General features: G+C 42.3%; 1 protein-coding gene across 9 annotated transcripts in view; it reads right to left on the minus strand.

The window, feature by feature from the left end:
• The window catches only part of MGAT4D (MGAT4 family member D), a 39,929-nt gene extending 21,123 nt beyond the window's left edge, over positions 1 to 18,806 (minus strand). For 4 of the 9 annotated variants that reach the window (XM_055696846.1, XM_055696803.1, XM_055696796.1 and 1 more), the window contains exons 1-4: positions 18,653 to 18,806; positions 7,483 to 7,641; positions 3,922 to 4,062; positions 1,857 to 1,990 (exon numbers count right to left, since the gene is read on the minus strand). In XM_055696846.1, the coding sequence (XP_055552821.1) occupies positions 1,857 to 1,990; positions 3,922 to 4,062; positions 7,483 to 7,641; positions 18,653 to 18,743 (525 nt within the window). In that variant the 5' untranslated portion in view covers positions 18,744 to 18,806. Of the gene's footprint in view, positions 1 to 1,856; positions 1,991 to 3,921; positions 4,063 to 7,482; positions 7,642 to 8,153; positions 8,263 to 8,292; positions 8,390 to 10,211; positions 10,276 to 17,632; positions 17,794 to 18,652 lie in introns of those variants that run through there. The other 5 variants (XM_055696824.1, XM_055696816.1, XM_055696839.1 and 2 more) reach the window with 5 other exon arrangements.
• Positions 18,807 to 19,788: the final 982 nt, after the last annotated feature.

Raw genomic sequence — 19,788 nt, forward strand, 5'->3', positions numbered from 1 at the left:
AAAAAGAGCCATTTCAGGTTGATCACCCCAAAATCACAAAGAAGCCTGAGGCTGTTGAGCTGTCACCTAAGCAAAATTTTCTAAAGCTAGCGATACTTAGAATTTTTATTTAGAGCTTCTTCCTAATATAACAAGCTTACAGCTCTTAGTCCGGAAATTTTGAGGACGTACTTATTCATTGCTGTTTCGTAAAGTAACAGTTTTAGTGTGCAAAACACATCTGTTAGCTATACTAAAGAGTGCTAAGTTTTATGGATGTGATTTCCAAAGCAATACAATACCTGCCTTGGCAGTTCAGATATTTTTTTTTAGATACTCGTTTTGTAAAAAAATACTTGTTACCAGCTACATACTAAAATTGTAGTAAGTAAAAATGATGTGAAGTGGTAAGTAAAGAACTGTGCTAAGAAAAAAACACCCAAACCCCTGCAAATCACTTTCAGTCATTAAGTTACACTGACTTAACCTCTGATGTAAACATTTACATTGATCCTCTGAAACTTTCTGGGAAAAAAGGAGGTGTGGATCCATCATCAGTGAACACACCTGCCCTCCTCTCATCATAAAATGTTCCTATCACCTCTCACATCAGCACGATCAACCTGCTCTAATTTACTGCACGGCTGAAAAAAGGAAGCTGCAAGAACGCGACTTTGGGGATGGGAGAAAGGGGAAAGACCGATTTTTACAAATGTAGTTTAATCCTGAATTGGCTGAAATGGACTATTACTACAACCAAAGGTACTATTTGTTAAAAGTGCCCGGTTAGGACTGTCCACAGTGGGAGACTGTACTATTCAGATGTTAACCCTTAAAAACTCACAGAGCTCTCTGAAGCCCGGTAAGAGAAGTTTATCCTACTGGCAGCTAGGTAAAGCCCGTCGTTGCCAGGGCACTTCATTAGGAAACAGCGATTGTAAAATAAGTTCAGCTCCTGAGATTGATGCTTGAAGAGGATCCACAGTCACTAAAATCGGGCCTATCTACTTACCTCTGTGGTCCAAACAGAAAAGTGGAAGTCACGACCTAAATAAAATGAACTATGTTCTGTTTGACAGTATTACAGCTGCAAAAGCTGCTCTAAGTGATGACTGAACTAAAAAAGCAAACTTTAACAGTTAACGAACACTCGTATGAAATTTAATGTTCCTTATGGAAGGACAAAGAAATATGCAGAACAACTATGAAGTCTGAATAATCGCACAGTCTTTTTACCTTCAAGTAACTATCACTAGCTAATTCCCTTCTGTAGCTTTTTTTCCAATGTGATCAAGACATTTCGGAATGATAAAAAACGTCATTTACGCCTAATATTTTACCTTGACCACTGTTTACTTTCCTAAACATGGAATGGTTCAAGTCTCTGAACAGTTTTCTTTTTCACAAGAAAAGCCATCGCACACGAAGGCAGCGAGGCTCCCAGCATGTCAATGTCCTTTGTGAAGCATGGTACCAAACCAGCAGATAAATCATCTGAACTTTTGTTAGACCGAGTAAGTTTACTTTTTTCAGGTTCTAAGGAACTTTTCTGTGGAGGATTTGCATTTCGCTCTTGAAGTAGAATACTTTCAGAGAGAAATCATGAGTTGATACGGGTTTATTTGAAAATCTGACTGCCACAACTGTGTTTGTAAATGTGATACGACTTCTTACCCTTCGGTCATCTGAGTTACAGTGGGTTTCCCACATATGAATGCCGAGGCACTAACTCCTCACTGCCTCCTCCAGCCCTGAAGAAACCCCCCCCAAAGGCCAAGCTAGCAGTGTTTTGCAGCCTCTCCTACACAATCACACTAAGACATAAATCTCCACATTGTCTTTCTATCAGCATACTGCACCTTTCCGCGCAGACTTACCTCTGCTACAAAGATGATTATTACACAGTCATTCTTCTGCTCTTCAGAAAGTTCATACAGTAGGGAATGCAGCGTATTAATCAGATAATCTTGTTTTTCCCTTTTCACGGTAGGAATACCCATCACCAGTGAAACTGAAAAAAAAAAAGTCCACAAACCATGTAATTTTAAGCCAGGTAAAGGGAAACTGAAAATACATTCTAATTCTATTACAATTAAATTACAATTTAATTGTGATGTGACCATGAGACTTGGTGACAGTTAATTCTCCTATAGTACTGTGACAGCATTTGCTTGATTACCTGGAAGGGGAGAACTTTGCTAACCAGCTATGTTCAGGTTAGACACACCTGTGCCTGTGTATAACCACCAGGTCTATGCTGCGTGGGCTGTCAACACTTGAGAACTTGGAGGTATTACCACCTCCAGCAAACACACAGGTATCTGCTGCTGAGTTTCAAAAGTGGGTATTGCAAAACAAGTGCTAGCTCTTGGTATAAAGTTGGAGGTCTGAGGAGTAAGAGTTAAACCGACACTGCTCCAGTGAGCAAGTTCTCACAAGAGGTGAGCGCTGTGTATCTCAGAAAGGGATCCAACTCAAAGGTTTTTCCAAGCTGTTTAATTAACATGAATCAATGGCTTTGACATAATCAATGATAAGAAGAAAGGACCTTGGATGTTATTGTTATTAAGAAGAAAGGAACCAAAATTGTCTCTGGCAAAGACTCTACTGGTAGCAAACCTGTGCTGTATTACATCTTTAGATTGCAAGCAGGACATCTCCATTTTCACTGGTGTGGGCATTAACCTAAACCAGTTACCTAATACAGCTCAGTAAACCTGTGGAATTCTTAGTCCTTGCAGATGATTCCTGTTCACCAAAACCTTGTGAGTCTGGTAAGGAAGCAGCAGACTTTGAAGGAGTAGGTGCAGTTAGTGACTTGCTCCAGACTTCATCACCCATGCCAGCATCAGCTCAAAAATGTCAGAAAAGTTCCGGCGTTCCTTCCCAGCACATAACCTGCTAAACCGTTGGGGTTTTGTTTGGATTTGCATGCCAAAGGTCAACCTGTACTTGTTAAACTGCCGTCTTGCTATTGTGATTTTCATGTACAAATAAATGAAAAGTAAACACAGAGCATTCTTTTATTACTTATTATTTTTCTTCCTTTTTTCCTTTCTTCTTTTTTCCCTTGCTTGTGAGTGTATCTGGTTTTCTGACGGTTTTTTGCAAACCCCTTTGCTGACAACCTCTGATCTCCTGCAGACTGACACCGATCTACGGGCGCTCCAGTGAGAACTACAGCACTCAATCACGTTGCTACAACTACACCTACTAATGAGAAGACTGCAAAAAGTTATCCATTGTCACAGGCAAGGGCAAGGATTTTTTATAGTTAAATCACAAGTGGTGCAAACGTTTCTTTATGTAAAATCACCCCTGACAAAAGTCAGAATTTCAACAAAATAGAAAACCCAGCAAATTGTTCCTTGTTCGCTTATCGCTTTTGAATGTTCTTTTTACCTATCACTTAACAGTGAGGAGAAGATGAAACTTTGTAATTTGTATATAGGAATTAATTATCATTTGTGCAGGTGTCACCTGATTTCTCATGAGGATGAAAAAGTTACATTGAAGATTTATTAATATCCTTTAAGCGAACATAACGCCTTTCCATTTGCTTCTAACCTTAGCAAACTGAGGGCATTATAAATTCTCCTTGGCTTCCTCACTCGTACTAATTTTGTGGGGGAAAAATGTCAGCTAATGCATCTTAGCTATATCAATATACAAGTAAAGTAAAAAATAACACTGTTTTTCAATGATGACTACTTTTTGTTGGTATTTCAGAGTTTATCACAATACTTTGGGGTAAAAACTTGAAATTTGAATGGGCATGGTAAAAGCGCTTTTGCCATCCCTGTTCAAATTTACTCCGTTTGGCAACATTATAAAGTTTAGGGAGAAAACCCACTCTGAACCGCAAACTTCATATGCTTCATTGCTAGAACTTAATATAAAATATAAACATATGGAAAATATAAGCCAAACTTTATTTCCTACCTCCAGTTCTCTGTCGCCCAAAAATAATATCTGGGAAAATGGCATCTTCATACTCTCGAAGGTGAGGTAGATAGTAGTACATGTTTGTAAGATGCATGGGGAGTTTTCTGGTAAGGTTTAACATTTTCCACTTCGTATCATCTTAAAGAAACAACAAACCCACACACACACATAAAATAAAAAGCCAGCAGTGAAGCCTATTATTTCAAACTGTCTTCCTCAACCGAATACTAGCAGATTACCACACACGAGGTTGTTCAGTCGGAACTATTCCTCAGAAGTGATTATATGTTACCCTCCTGTGGTAATAAACAGAGAATTGCCCAGTATGACACCTCACCCCAGGCGATGGTGCCCAGCTCCGAGCCTGAATGTCCTGGTAACTCTGCCTGCCCTTCCCTGTGCCTAAACCGCTGCAGGACCCAGCCATCTTAAAACACAACAGCAGTCATTTTAAAAGCAGCAGGAAAAAAAAAACCCCGAACACCTGGTTTGACTTTTGCACAGTTGGCAAGTGACTTTTTAAATGAAAAGAAATACAGGTTCTTATTCACAGCTTTCTTAATTACTTAACACTTAAGTGCTTTCCCAAAAAATGTAACAGAGGGTGGTTTTCAGGGCTCAAACACAAGTTCTCAGGTTAGAAAAAGTCCTACGGCAAAAAGGACAACCCCATTCAGGCCTTTAGAAACTACTCAAGAAACAAAACGAACTTAAGAGAAAAGTAGGGATATTTTTTTTCTTTAGCAGTTTAAAATAAAGATGAAAATAATCAGAATATTTATTCATGTTGAAATAACTCAAGTGTGACCTTATAAAAATAATCCTGTTCTTTTTCTTTTTTTACTAAGCCATATAAAAACCAGATACCATTAATTTACTAATTTATCTTCCTTGATATATACATTCATGGATGTTCCGGTGGTGGCAAAAATTGTTTAGAACAGATTTAATAAAAACTTGAACAACTTAATTCTAACATCATTACAAAATTAATTATAAGCTTGAAAAAAAAAAAAGTGCTTAATGTACGATACCCATGGGGGCAGAAGCGATAATGCACCATGCCATTTTAAAAAAGGCATTTGAATGGCTTAAAATGAAGCTGTATTTATGAAGAATAGCAAATGGTCTTTCTCATATTTAAGAAAACTGCTTGGAAAGAAAACTGAAGATCACTCCAGACTTTATTTACCATCGTCTAAAGGCTTAAATCTTGCTTTCCTGACACAGGCAGCATATGGCTCTAGAATTCTGTCATTCTCCGTGGCTGAATTTTTCTTTACCCTCCTGGCTAGCTACAATGTGTACGTCTTTTTGCCCTGAAAGAAAAATAAAGCTCCCACGGATTTATCTAAGGTAATCATACTGCAGTGGGTGCCTCCTCCAGATGCCTTATCGGTTGTGCAAGGAGGCTGGTGCTAGGGCACGCCGCGATACCAGACCCACGCCTTAGCCTGAGCCAACAAAGTCATGTTAACAGCCCTGCAAGTCACAGAAAACTTGAAAATTATAGTTTCATAGTCAGGAAAGCCACAGAAGGTTTATTGACTTAGATGCACCGTTATTTTCCCAAGAAATGCCTCTAAGGTAACTCCTCCAATTTACCACCCTTCACAGTTACTTGCAACAAGTCCTACAAACAGCCACGTGCTCAGATCAGTGAAGCCCGAGGCTTACTGAGTGGGCAACATTTGTTTGAACTTTTTCAACTTCCAAAAGATATTCCCACTGAAAATTAGGACTCGACAGAGAGCTTCACCACTCTACAGAAAACTTTCAAAAAACAAAAATCCAAACCTATATACCTGTCCAGGCATTTGTGTATGAAAGAGAGACCCACAACTCCTCCCGCGCTGCTTTGCTGGAATTTTGCTGCATAGAAACTTTTTTTTTTTAAACCACCTTCATAACTTTTCAAGTATTTCCCGCTTTTATTTGGAAGCAGTACCTATCGAGGGTTGGGCAAGGGACTTTGGTTTTATAGCGTACAATAAACTTTTTCATTTTTGCTGTATGGTAAAACTCGGCTGGAATGGGAAACAGAAGAGGAAGTAAAAACAAAAGGAAAACTGTTCAGTGATTGTAAGAAATTTCAGCTTTGAACCCTGTGAACTGACAGCTTCAATGCTCTCCGATATCCAGCTGGCTCCAACAGGAATGAAGAGCAGAGGGAAGGGGAACTTGCACTCTCCTCTGCCGCTATCGGGCATCAGGCAGTAACTCCTCATCCGCAGGGTGTGGGGCTACTGGGGGCTGACACCGGGATCTCTGCCTAAAGCTCGTGAGGGGCCACAGCCCTGCCAACACTCAACCATTTGTTTATACGCATCTGAACAGTCCCAATGAATTAATATTGAACAAACAGACAAAAAGAGGCAGGGAAGAAGAAGATAACCAGCTGGCTACGCAAAGCTGGAACGCTCCTTGCTCCTTCTTCCCCTGTAACAATGCTGGGTAATTCCCTATTTTAATTTAACGCCAGCCCACGGTACTGAATGCAAATAAGGATTTTTAAAAAGTAGTTTTCAGTAGCATCCAGACTCTTTGAAGTCTTGATGTGTTGTGGAATGCCTCCAGCGCAGAGATGGATGCGCCTTCTAGTTCTCCTTCTCTCCCCTGGGAAGTAGCTCTTCCAGTCTGAAGAGGGAGGAAGGCAGATCCTGCACTACTGCATCGTTACTTTTAGGGGACAGAGTCAAAGTGCCTGATCTATGGTACACAACTACACTGTGCAGACAGATGGGGATGGACAACAGTCTATAAGCAAGGATCTAATCTATTTTTAAATAAAAGTTTAAAAAACAAAAAAGTTTAAAAAGTTTTTTTACAGTTTTAAAAGAAGTTTAAAAAGAAGTTTAATGGGAAGAAGCCAGATCGCTAGAGTCAACTTAATTGCATGTTGGTGTCCATCTTAAAGCAAAACAAAACAAAAGGCAAAAAGCTGAGACACAGACACCCACCCCCCCACCCCCCCCACACCCCCACCCCCCCATCAAAGGTTTTCTTTTAATTGGCATCACTTGCAAGCATTCGCATTTTCTTCAGGTTATTAACAAACTACTTGCAAAACAAAAATAAATTCTAGAGGGAACATTCTTAGGCTGTACCCCCGGCCAACATCACTCCACCTGGACAGCAGAGCGACCAGGACTGCGGAACATCTGACGAGGTGTACCTGCCTTCCAGATTAGACACAGACCTAGTATTTATCAGAGTGTAGTCACATAGTAAAAGCTGGTAAAAATACCTTAGTCAGTGCTCTGCTGGCAGCAAGGGAGGGCTAAGCAGTGTAAGAAACCCCATTAGCAGCATGTACAGCTTTGCTGTGATGGCACCGCTGAAGTCTATTGTGTCCTCCCTTTTTTCTCTTATTTACTAACCAATCCCATTTAAAGAGGGGCTACAGATTACTTCCCCACCCTTCTTTTTTAAAGCAGAAACTTCTACCTAATGCTAATATAATCTAATCAATTATTTTTCTCCACACACCAGTGATAAAGCAACTTGAGCACACAAAACTTTGAACTGTTAACACAGTACATTTGTATACATACAAACCTGTATGATTTGTTAAGTTCATTCTTTTTGCAACTACATGTTTAATTTCATCTAGGGCACTGCTCAGTTCGTGCGATCTCTTTTTATTTTCCTTTTCAGCATACAATAGTCTCTGTCGAAGTTCCAGAAACTGGCTTTGGTACATGTCTAACTCATTTCCTGCAATGAGAACATAATTTCTTTTCAAAGAGGTGAATCATGCGATGGAATAAAGAAAAAGTTTAGGAGACAGTTCAGAAGATGTGACCAGAAGTGTATAAACAATAATAAAAGAGGCTGCTCACAGCTTATTCATGGAATGAAGAAGCCTGGAAGAGTATTAAAAAGTAGGGTTTAGGTAGCATAGCTGGGTAACGGCTTGAAACTGAAGACAAGAACAAGAATATGACATCCATAAAATGGAAAAAGGCAGAGAAAGACTACAGCTTGCAGGGGAAGGTGCTATCCAGGAAAGCCAACAGTATTTTTCACTAAAGTGACAAATCTCGATGACACTAAGATTAAAATACAGATATTAAGTATTCAGCCTTCATCTGCAAGTTAAAAAGCATCTGCAGTATATTAAGAACTATTAATAAAGATGGTCATTTGCACTCTTGGATAATATTTAATTAGAGAACAACTGAAACCATGCTCTGGATTGAAGAATACCTCCATAATACGTAGCCCACCTTTGATGAAATACTCTACAATCGTATCAATATTACAAACACTGTACTCTCAGTCATGTTTTTCAGGCACCTCTGCTGTTCATTATCTTTAAGATAATGTTATGTTTACAGAAGATCCACTTTCCTGAGAAGCAAGTACCATTTGAACTTCCCCGATAGCACAGATGACATACAAGGCTCATACCGGTTGGTGCCTCCACTGCTCATTGCCACGAGAACAAAGAAAAGTTAGACTTATTAAAATGAATATAATATTCAGTAATGTCACTCACTTTGCAATGGGAAGTAAAAAAAAAAAAAAACCAGTGCAGAAGGGGCCTTCTACTTCACTTTAAAATGTTTTATAACGCTGGGGGGTTTTGGTGCTGTGTTTGTTTGGGGTTTTTTTAGTTAAATGTTGTTTAGACACTTGATCCATTGACTGTGCTGAGTCCCATCCTTGGCAGGACTCATTTTCTCAGACCCATCATTATCCCTCAGCACTCCCAGTAAATTGCCAGGGAATCTAGCCTGTAAAAGAGACTAAGAGCAAAATGCCAGATAATATAAATTCGTAAGGATTTGCAGAGGCATTTAAAACTGGAATTAATTTGTATTTTGGATAGACAGGGTTTTTTATTTACAGTAAACACAATCCCTTAATTTAATCAATAAATGTATGATTGAAAGACCTTGAAGTTTAAAACACTTAGGAAGAACGTAGCTAGAAAGAGAGAAGAAAACGTGTGATCTGCATTGTTATTATTATTATTATTGGTCTCACTAAAATTTTGAAGTATGTTTAGTAAAATGCCCGTAAAATGAATGCTTCCTAAAATTTTCCGACAGCCCTAAAAACATTTTAACTTGCAAGAAAGGCGTACATATCTAGCAGTATTTTGTACTATGCAACTATGAATGTATGTTTGGTGTTGTTGAAGGGAAGGGAAAACTGGATTATTTCAGCTGTGTGCAACAAGAAAGCTCTACTTCTTTCTATACAGCTATACTGTATATTATAATGTATTTCAATTATTAAACCGTTCTTATCTCAACCCTTGGGGTTTACCTTCCTTCCGATTCTCCTCCCCATCCCACCGGGGGGGGGGGGGGGGGGGGCAGCGCAGGGAGTGGCTGCGTGGTACCTAGTTGTTGGCTGGGGTTAAACCACGACACTATAGGAATGCACTGTCTTGTTTTATGCTTTTCTTTAGCAGCTGTGTTTGCAATGCCATAATCCAATCTTTACCTTTTTGCTTTAGAATGTATATGAATAAAATGGAAACAGAAGGTTTAAGCTGATTTAGGTGACAGACACTAATCATACTGTTTTCACAGCAAGAAAGTGGTCCCAAATAAAGCATCAATACATGTAAACACAGTGGAGATTCATCTTGCAATTCCAAGACTAATTCAGAGGCATAAACTACAGATACAGTAATGGATGGATTATTTTTTTTTAAGTTCCAATTGCCTTTGTTAGGAGTTAGATAGCATCAAGTGCCAAGAAAATGTGGAGGTTTGATGCAGTAAAGTTCCATATGCTCCTGGGAAAGCGCAAACAAAATCAGCATGACCACAGTCTTAGGGTAAATACATGTTATCACAGGAGCAACTTACTGCTGCTGAAAAGGGAATAAATCATTCTGTAATGGAAGTGTTTCTTCATAAAACGTTGGAAAGACTTGTTCCATTGACATTTCCAGTGCTGTATAATGTAAAATTTTGCTAAAACAAAGCAAAATTCCCCTCAGTGCAATATGTTACAGAAGGAATCAGTACGGAAATCGCAGCAGAATAACATTGTAGTTCCTCTCTCCAGAATTCTTTCAATTATCCAGTGTTAGCGTGACTCAAAACTAGCGGTGTCACTACTGGGCCGACGTTTTTGGTGAGCACCAAGTAACTGTATTTTTATTTTCTTGCTTACAGGCTATCGGTGAGTGCGCCCAAAGAAGCTGGCATTTGTCATCAGCCTTACCTAGTGCTTCAGGCAGAAGAGGGAAATAGCATTTTAGAGTCTTTCAGAATTGAAGCCTCTGTTCAGTTAGTAGAACAAGACTTTTAATAATTGCTTACCTCATCCGATTTTGACAGCTGGGGAAGCATGGGTTTGGCAAAAGGGATGTAGTATTCACTCACCCTTAGCAAAGAAGGAGTTTGTTATTATAAACATACACAGTTTAAAACAGAACCTGAAATGTTCTAGGTGTTACTAAAGCATAAGCAAATGAGCAGTATTAACTACCAGTAAACCTTTGACAGAAAATGAGTGTTTGGAAAGCAGTACTGAACTTTTTGTATTTTGCTATGCAATAAGGTGCTGCCATGAACAGTATTTGTTACCAATATAACTGTAGCAAGCTAAAGAGATAAAATTAGAAGCATTATGAAGCTAAATACTCTTAAATATTTATATGGTCATTAAGTTTAAATGGATTTTAGTGTGCGTGTGGAAAATGTTGCTCTTTAGGTATCGAAGGATCTCCAGAGAACTAAATGAGCTGCTTGCACTAGCTGCTTGCAAAGAAGCAGACAGGGCATTTTCACAAATATAGCTGGTTCTGGCAAGGAGGGTCAGGAGAAAGGAGCTTTGGTTTTATCATGAAACACTGTCTGCCCCCAGCAAGAGCCCGACTTGGCAACACCTCGTCTACCAGCAGTTCTATCAGCAACAGGCAGCGTCAGGCTGCAAGTAGAAAATTGTGAGATGAGGACCTATGGCAAAACTATAAGAAGTAAATGAAGGTAAAGGCTTCTTTTCCCTTCGGTGAGCTGAAGATGAATCACTGCTGGGCTAAGAAAACCCTACTAGGAAATTTCAGTGGGGTTACAACTGGCTAATAGTCTGGGCAGAAAACACCCCAACAACCAACACGCCAACCAGATGCAGTGACAGCACTCAAAGCTTTTTCAACAAAATTTCAGCTCTACTGCAGCATTTCCCCTGGCTATGCTCAACCATCATATATATTTTGTCATATATACTTACAGCTACTGTAATTCTAAGATGGTGATACTTAAAATGCTTTTAAATGTGGTTGTTATTTCCTAATATATATAGATATAGATATATACAAAACTTTTTGCACCGGATACTGAAACTGTTAAGAAAGAACGCTCATTTCTAAAGCAAATACTCATTCTAAAAGTCAACTGATTTTTTTTCTTAGCTCAATGCACACATACTTCCTATTATCATAATATGCTTCCAGTTTTATTAACAACTGATTTCTGGCAATACCCAAGAGCTGCAAAACAATTCATCACTCCTAGCATTCAAAGAAAAAACAAAATAAAAGGAAAATTGGGAGTGGCAGAGAGTAGGGAAGAAAACATCCCAAAGTCTAGCAATGACTCTTGTTCTTATTTCTTGATTACAAGGCACGCTGTTGATAAAGACACCTAAGACCTGTTGATAAAGCACCTAAGACTCTTTCTTTCAGAAACTGAATTTTGTGTAATGCCTTCCTTGAAAGAAAACTACGTAAGCACACTTAACTGCAAAAGACCTTGTCATACTCTGCACTTGGAACCACTGCGCACTGTTCAGGTTAATGAAGCATATTAAACCACTGAGGCATGCATCGCACTAACAACTGTGGCTGTTTATTATCTTCCTGGAACTGATCTAAAATAGACCTTTCTCAATCCTGTTACACGCTTTGCAAGCTCGGGTATTGTTCTCTCAGAGTAAGGAGGGGGGGAGGGGGGAACAAAAATCTCCCAAACAATGCATCTGCCTTAGTTCAGAACAGCCAGTTCTTACGCAAACACTTAAATTCAACAATGTGCTAATGTCTAATGGGATTTAAGCACCTTCCTGAATTTGTGCATGATCTTTTAATATTTTGTTTGTAGCATGACAGCACGGAACTGTTTGTGTCTCCCAACAGGTTAGAGACAGCCGAGCAAAACCACCATGAAGTCAGAAGCTGCTTCACCTGCACTGAGTTATGTTCACCCATTATGTTTCATGTCCAGCCCAACCGGGGTAGCTTCGATGGTTGAGCTTTAAGCACAGGACACAGCATGCCTTAATGCGTATCTTAAATGTTCAGGAGCCTCTGAAGTCAGTCAGCGCTCGGGCTGGTTTATTTTACATGGCTGAAAAGGGAAGGTTAAGTGAGCAGGTTAAGAAGCTTCTGATTGTTCCTACTCATCCATCCATCCTGTCCATGCCCTGACGGCAACTGGGCTGCAGGGCCCGTTGCGTTAAGTAGGAGGAGAAACACTAGTTTCAGCCAAGCACAAACCTCGGCCTGCTTCTAACTGAAAATAGGTAAACAAACTTGTTTCAAAGAAAATACAACTTAAGTTCTAATATTTTCTTAAATGTTGGCAAACAATTCTCATTTTAGATCTGAGTTTTTTCCTATATTAGAATGTTGTGAAATGTGATCTTAAAACATTCAGTCAGAATATCACTATACAGGAAAGCAATAGCATTAAAATAAGTGGAAAAATATAGAAATTGAATGGATATTGTATGGTGTTTGCCCATAATTGGCATACCTTGGTTTTAAAACAGTAATGTTAGTAACAATACAGGTTCTTAATAGCAGTGGAAAATTCTGATCTGAATATGGCCTTTACCAGTTAAATAAAAAGCACTCATTCACTTCAAGCAATGGTTATTGTTTCGTTCTGGTTAGTATTTTAAATATTTTTACTGTTCTGTCCGATGTAGCAACAATAACTCATTTACACACGCATTTAATGAAATGCCTAGCCACTGAAGTATTTCTAGATACAACTCGGTTCCTCAAGACTCAGTGTGCTGCATTAGGAAAGCGTGAAGGTCATGTGTTTACACCTGTTTAAGTACAGGTTGTGATGAGACACTTGCACAGCGAACAACGAGAGTTCTGAAACGTTCCCTATCCCTTTCTCTGTGAAAACCAACAGCGGTCTCATTTTGTACCTGAATCTTTATAGGATTTATGACTCGGTTACTCTGCTTTTGAGGACAAGGCAGCCACTATTCTGCCTCAAGTAACTGCAAGAAGCAGCAGACTCTTAGTTCAGTGAATTACATATTTAGAAGCCAGTACAACTATACAGCTTTTGTAAGTATTGCATATGAATTTTGGTGTAAAATTTCGGATCAGTAAATACTGCATCTTAAGTCTCATTTGAGGTCGTTGTATGCTGTGGGTTTTTTTAACACCTAAATGCAGAACGACACAAGACACTGAGTAAAGCCATCAGTGGACTGGAGAAACTGCTCTTACCTCACTGCATTTCCAGCTACATCCCGACTGCATATTGAGGCAAAACCTGGAAGTGCAGTAAGCTCTGTACCTCTCAGATCCACTGGAAGGAAATGCATGCAAGGAGGGAAGGTGCAGCGTGCTGTCGTGGTTTAACCCCAGCTGGTAACTCAGCCCCGTGCAGCCGCCCGCTCGCTCCCCCCGGTTGGATGGGGGAGAGGATCAGAAGGTACAAGTGAGAAAACCCATGGGCTGAGCTAAAGACAGTTTAATCGGCAAAGCCAAAGCTGCACACACAAGCAAAGCAAACCAAGGAATTCAATCCCCACTGCCCACGGGCAGGGAGGTCAGCCCCCCTTCCTCCTTCTTCCCCCAGCTTCATAAGCCAAGAATGACACCATATGGTATGGGATATCCCTTGGGTCAGTGGGGACCAGCTGTCCTGGCTGTGTCCCCTCCCAGCTCCTTGTGCCCCCCAGCTGCTCGCTGGTGGGATGGGGTGCAGAGCAGAGAAGCCCTTGGCTCTGTAAGCCCTGATCAGCGGTAATGAAAACATCCCTGTATTATCAACAATGTTTTCAGCACAAATCCAAAACATAAGCCCCACACTCGCTACTATGAAGGAAATTAACTGTATCCCAGCTGAAAAGAGCACACCTACCAGCCAACTGTGACAAGAACTGTGGAAAATGGTGGTTAAGCACAGCCTAACAGGCCTAGAGAAGGCAGGAAAATTGACTCTTGCATGTCCAGAAATCCGGATAAGCTGCACTGGCTGAAATGAGAACGGCGTAATTCAAGGCTCCTTATCAAATCTGACAATTTGCCACTGTTTAATTGAAGCTTTGAGCCAGCATGTGCCAGTTGGGTCTGGCAGGAAACCTGCGCAGAGCTCCATCACAGATGACAGAACCTCCTGAGGACCTGTGCTTGGGTGCACAGCGGGAGCAGGGGTCAGCCAGCTGAAGCAAGGCAGCACACCGTGGGCAGAAGATTATTGGAAATAAAAAAGAAATTTTTAATCAGCTGTTTGGACTAGCCGTGTACATGGCTATATTTCAACTGCAAAAAAATACTTTCATTAGAAATACCTTTTTGACCCTTTGTAGCCCTTTGCCTGATGAAAGTTTTGTGAAATAATGAAAAAATTAGTATGTTAAACAATTTAATAAACCTTAAATATACTTCTGTGAACACACAGCACAAACAGTTTATCTCTTCTTCACCCCAGTTCAAAGGAATAACTTCAGAAATCCAGATTTCACAATGTTTGACTCGACATGTATATATTAACATGCTTAGGTCTTTGTGACATCACATTTTAGCATCGCATTATCCTAAGTTCCAGGCAAAGCTTAACTTTAATTTACTTGGTTAAAGTATCCCACAAATTCAGGTGAAGAGGGCAGCAACACATTACAACTCAGTTCAAGGAGACCTAATCCTGTAACCCGTACAAGCAACATGAAGGAGCACTGCCATGTGAGATGATACAATTTACCTCACTGCTGTGACTTCCAAAAAAAGTAATTGTTATTCAGCCAAACCACCAAAGTTTCTTCTTATTCAGGAATAGCGTTTCCTCTGAAGAAACTATGTAAGTTCATAACGAGTTTATTATGAACTCTTGCCTTCTCCTTTACTGTTTTTCAGGTGGTGTGGCAGAAGGAAATTGCTACTTCCTTACATTTACTTTCATATTTTTGTATACCTGTGATATTTCTTGTTGATTAATATCTACATGGAAAACAGTAGCTAAAACTGTGTGAGAAAATCACTCCATCTATTGTAAGTTGTATACTACTTCCCATAACTACAAATCTGTATGAAGAGTATTTATATGAGAGCAAATACTTTTGGTCAGGTGAATTAACAAGTGGACTGTAATTCAGTTTCGCAAGAGTAGGAACATCTACATCATCCTGACAACTGCCTTTCCTAGCCTCTGATGCAAACTGTTTCAGACAGGTTTTGCTTGGGGCATGGGGAGGGACCGAAGAGTTCACAGCAAAACCATGCAGGACGTGGAACAGGTGTTGCTACAGCGTCCATCTGATTACTTGCTAATAGCAGCCTGCGTTTGCAAGCACTCCAGAGGATGCTGAAGGAATCAGCGTGCAAGTTTAGGCAGACAGTTCCAGGTTTTGCTGAAAATCTGGTGCTTACTAATTGTCTCCTCCATAATTAAGTTTTCTTTTTTTTCCCCCCCACAAAAATATCAGCCTATTTAAAATGAAACCTGTGCTTGTATTTATAAAGCAATGGAAACAGTGACTATGAAAACATCTTTGTAAGGATAGTTAAAATGTATATAATATTACCCACAACAGCTGAAGCCTAGTGACTTCGGTAGATTCCGAACCTTCATTTTTAAGGGCATGAGTGACATAGGAGCATCTTTCCTGCCGTGCCAGTTCAAGCGACCCATACTCAAGTTAAGCCTCACAACTGCAAGTCAATGCTTAAGCTCCACCGAGTAGTTAGAAGCAGTACCAAACAGCCAATTATTTACTGCTGTTGTTGACAGCAAACACATTGCAACTCAAATCTCTGAAGATAGCTAGCCCTTTAGCGTTTGAACGAAATGCTTTTAAGTGTTTAAAGGTTCCCAGCTTAAGCTGTTGATTTTTATTTGCACAGAGTCGGGGGCAGAGCCAACTTACACACTTTCAGGGGCTGAAAGGCTCTGAGCCTGCAGCCAGACTGAACAGTGGTTTACAGGACTATTATATAGCTTTCATATTATGGAAGTACTTGCCCTGTCCTATGCCCTGTCCTAGTTGTACAACAGACAAAAAAAGATTATTTGCTCTCCCAATGTCACTACAATCCAAGAAACAGTAACTGGATAGAAACTGGAGGGAATACTACAGACTACTGCTGCTTAGCATGATATGCTGCACTCAAAGATTGAGAGTATCCTAAACCCTTTAACGGGCAGAGCAGAGGAGGAGACTGAAGTAAGAGGAGGTTTAACAAATGTGTGGAAGAAAATGAGCAGGAGAAGAACTTTTGACAAGTAAGTGAAAGAGTCTGGAGCTGATAAACTGAGACAGTACTTGACCTCTCTGTAACAGGTGTAATAAGTGAAGATAGCATTAGAAAAGATAACAAACACCACATTTGAGATGGGAGACAAGTGGGAACTCCTGTAGTGCTCTGGACATGTCACTGGAGAGGCAAGTTCAGCAGTGCGGAAGGGAAGAGAGGTTTAACAGTAGCTAAGCAGAGGTATCTGACCGTTTGCAGAGGAAAAGATTAATGTCAAAGCACCTTCTTAAATAGGTGTTCTTTGACAACAACAGAGCATTAGCTGGTTTGCTCCCAACGCTTCTCTCTCAAACTGTGGAAAAAGGTAACAACATGCGGCTGTTCTTGGGGTATTTCTGGATGGGCAGAAGGCTTCTGTCTTCTAACATCACTCAGGAGCAAAGACTACCCTTCCAGTGAAATAAACTTAGCACAAAGTCATTCACACTGTGCTGCCACCTCCTCCTCTAGTTACCACTATCAACTCTTTTATTTACACATTTGTGAGATTTACCAAACTGAAGAGATATTGTGTCTCTGAACACTACGTATTTACATTTGTAATAGTTAAAAGTTTGTTGAAAAAAAACAGGTGCTAATAATAATTAGGAAAATGATACCATCTGAGAGGAATTAATTACTCTGTTTACTGTGGGGGAGGCGACAACTATGGAAAAAGTTAAAACAACACATATAGCACAACACATATTGCTCCCCCCCCCCCAAAAAATAAAAAAACCCCAAACAAAAAAACCAAACCCAAAGCAAAACACCCCAGTACAGAAAGACCAAAAAGAAAACAGGATGAAAATGGCATTTCAGTAACAAGGAGTCACAAAATGACATGGTGACAGGGGTGGTAACTGTGGACGGAACAAACGCTGTCATTCTATCATCTCTCGGATCTTGGTTTCTTAGGACACACCCTGCCTGTACTTCTGTTTCTCCTTCTCCACTCCTAGCAGGATTGCCCCTGAGAAAATCATCAAGTATTGCAAGATAAACAACCATACAGCTGACAAGAAATGATAAAGGCAGGAGGATCACCACCATCAGTAGTCCGTTGGGTGGCTGAGATCTCTACTGCCACTTCTTTCTGTTACAGAAACAATGAATATAAATACATTAACAGCTAGTTGGAGCTCTGTGTTCATCACAGAAATTGCTAATTGCCTTGTTCTAATTCTGCATTTATAAACCAGACCTTTATGAGGGTGTATATAGGCAGTACTTAAAGATCCCCGCTCTCACCCTCACCTGAAACGGTCACGTAACAAGCCACGTCTGCAGGTCTCAGAGGTGCTATGGGAAGAGATCTTCTAATTTATTTTTGGAAAAGAGCATCAGTTTTCTCTTTCCAACGTAGGCTCAGAGAATCTTAGACATGGCTTTCTGTAGGTCTACCCAACATGTGCCACCTATGTAACCCATTAAAAAGATCTTAGGCAATTTTAAAGTTTATAAATAAAAACACTCAGGTATTTTTTCTATGGATTGAAGATCGCGTTCCGGTGCTGGCAAGGTGCACATGGAAAAGCAACTGTACATGAGGCGCAAACTCAACTGCAGGATGGATAACGCTTCTTCATCCTCCCTTGAATAATAATATTAAAACCAAACCCACGGCCAAACTGACAGCCATGGCAATCGCCTTGACACGTTCCCTCCATCCCAAAGCGAGACCCTAGTTCGTAACTTTTATTAAATTGTTTCTTAACTTTGTTCCGTTGTTAGTTTTTTGGTGGGTTTGGTTTTTTTTTTTTCAATCGGACAGCTTTGACCGAGGGTCAAATCCCGCGGGCTGTTACACAAAGCTACTGGAACCCGGTGCGCCTGAGCCCGGCCCCTGGGGAACCGGGGTTCCGCACCCACAGCGCACCCGGCGCCCCGCTCCCGCCGCCCCCCCGCTCCCACGCGAGCCAGCCGCCGGGCGCCGACCCGGGGCCGCCGGCGGGGCTTGCGGAGCGGCCCGCGGATCAGCCCCCGCCCCAGCCCGCCGTCCCGGCCCTCCCCTCCGTCCGCGGCGGGCGGCAGCTCCGCGAGGGGACGGGGCGACCCGCCGCCTCCCGCGCCACGACCTCCCCTCCGCGGCCCCGGGCGCCGCCGTCCCGCCGTCAGGCGGCCGTTGCAGCGGGCGGACCCCGGCCGTCGGGCGCGGGGGGCCCAGCGCCGCGCCGCCCCCGACGGCCCGGCAGGAGGGAGGCGGCAGGTGCCGCCGGGCCGCCCGCCCTTGACGCCCCCCGGCCGGGCCGCCCCCCCGGCCGCTGCCGCGCTCACCTCGGCTGCGCTGCCACGCCGCGTACCACAGCAGGGGGACGGCGGCGCCGAGGCACAGCGCCGGCAGGAGCGCGCCGGGCCGCAGCCGCATCTCCCGGCGGGGCGCTCCCACCCGGGCTCCGCCGCGCCTCCTCGCCCCGCCGCCGGGCAACTGCCGGCCGCGCCCGCCCCCGCGCCGAAGGGGCCGGGGCAGCGCCGCGGGGCACCTCCCGGCCCCCTCCCCGCCGGCAGGGCCGCCGCCCCGCCCGCCTCACGTTGCCGGCGGAGCGGCGCCCGTCGGGAAGGTCCCGCGGCGGTGGGGGTGGCTCCCCCCGCTGCGGGCCGCGGGGCCGTGAGCCTGCCGCCGCAGAGCCCTCCGCACGCCGGGCCCCCGGCCCCAGCGGCTGGCAGGTGCTGCCTCGCCCGGGTCACACCGCCGAACTGCTTATCCGGTACATCCAAAGCCAACGGTGCGTTTGCTTGCGTGTTGCTTGTAAGACTGTGTCAGGAAGCCAAGCAATTGATACCTGCGTTTAGCACTCGGGTAAAGAAATAAAGCTTTTTGCTTCATCGTTAAAGTAAGGAAAGCAGCCGCAGGGATCTAAGCTGATGCAGTTCTGATGTACGCTGGTGAAGGCATTTTGCTTCGTCCACCCACACACGTGGTTTCCCACCATGGCAGGCACACCTCTTCTCCTTCCTACATCCTCAGCAATCCATAAGCAAACAAAAAATTGTCACCGTTCAGAAGACGTCTTCTATAATGTAGTTTAAACAGGGAAGGGGTATCTTACTTGCCGGGCTGCCCACAGTCTGTTAGAGGGACACAGTTCTAATAAACCACCTGTTCTATAAGAAAAAAGGCCCTCCTTTTTATACCTGATCAGCAGGGAGCCAGTGGCCTTCGCTTTGACGTGTTCTCTACCTGCTCACAAACCTACCCCCCATTCCACACCTGAAATGATGAACATACAGTTTCCCGTTCTGTGCTGCAAAGACCTAAAGGACAACTGTCATCATACTGGACGTGAGTCACTGATTAAAGCAGTAAGCTGCTCGCTACCTACTCTGTAACCTACTTCCTTAACTTATTACTAGCCTATATAATTTATTACCTTCCTTACCCAAAGGATATAGTATTTTATATAATTTGGTTT

This window comes from Falco cherrug, chromosome 1 (genome assembly GCF_023634085.1).
Source record: "Falco cherrug isolate bFalChe1 chromosome 1, bFalChe1.pri, whole genome shotgun sequence".
Taxonomy (NCBI): domain Eukaryota; kingdom Metazoa; phylum Chordata; class Aves; order Falconiformes; family Falconidae; genus Falco; species Falco cherrug.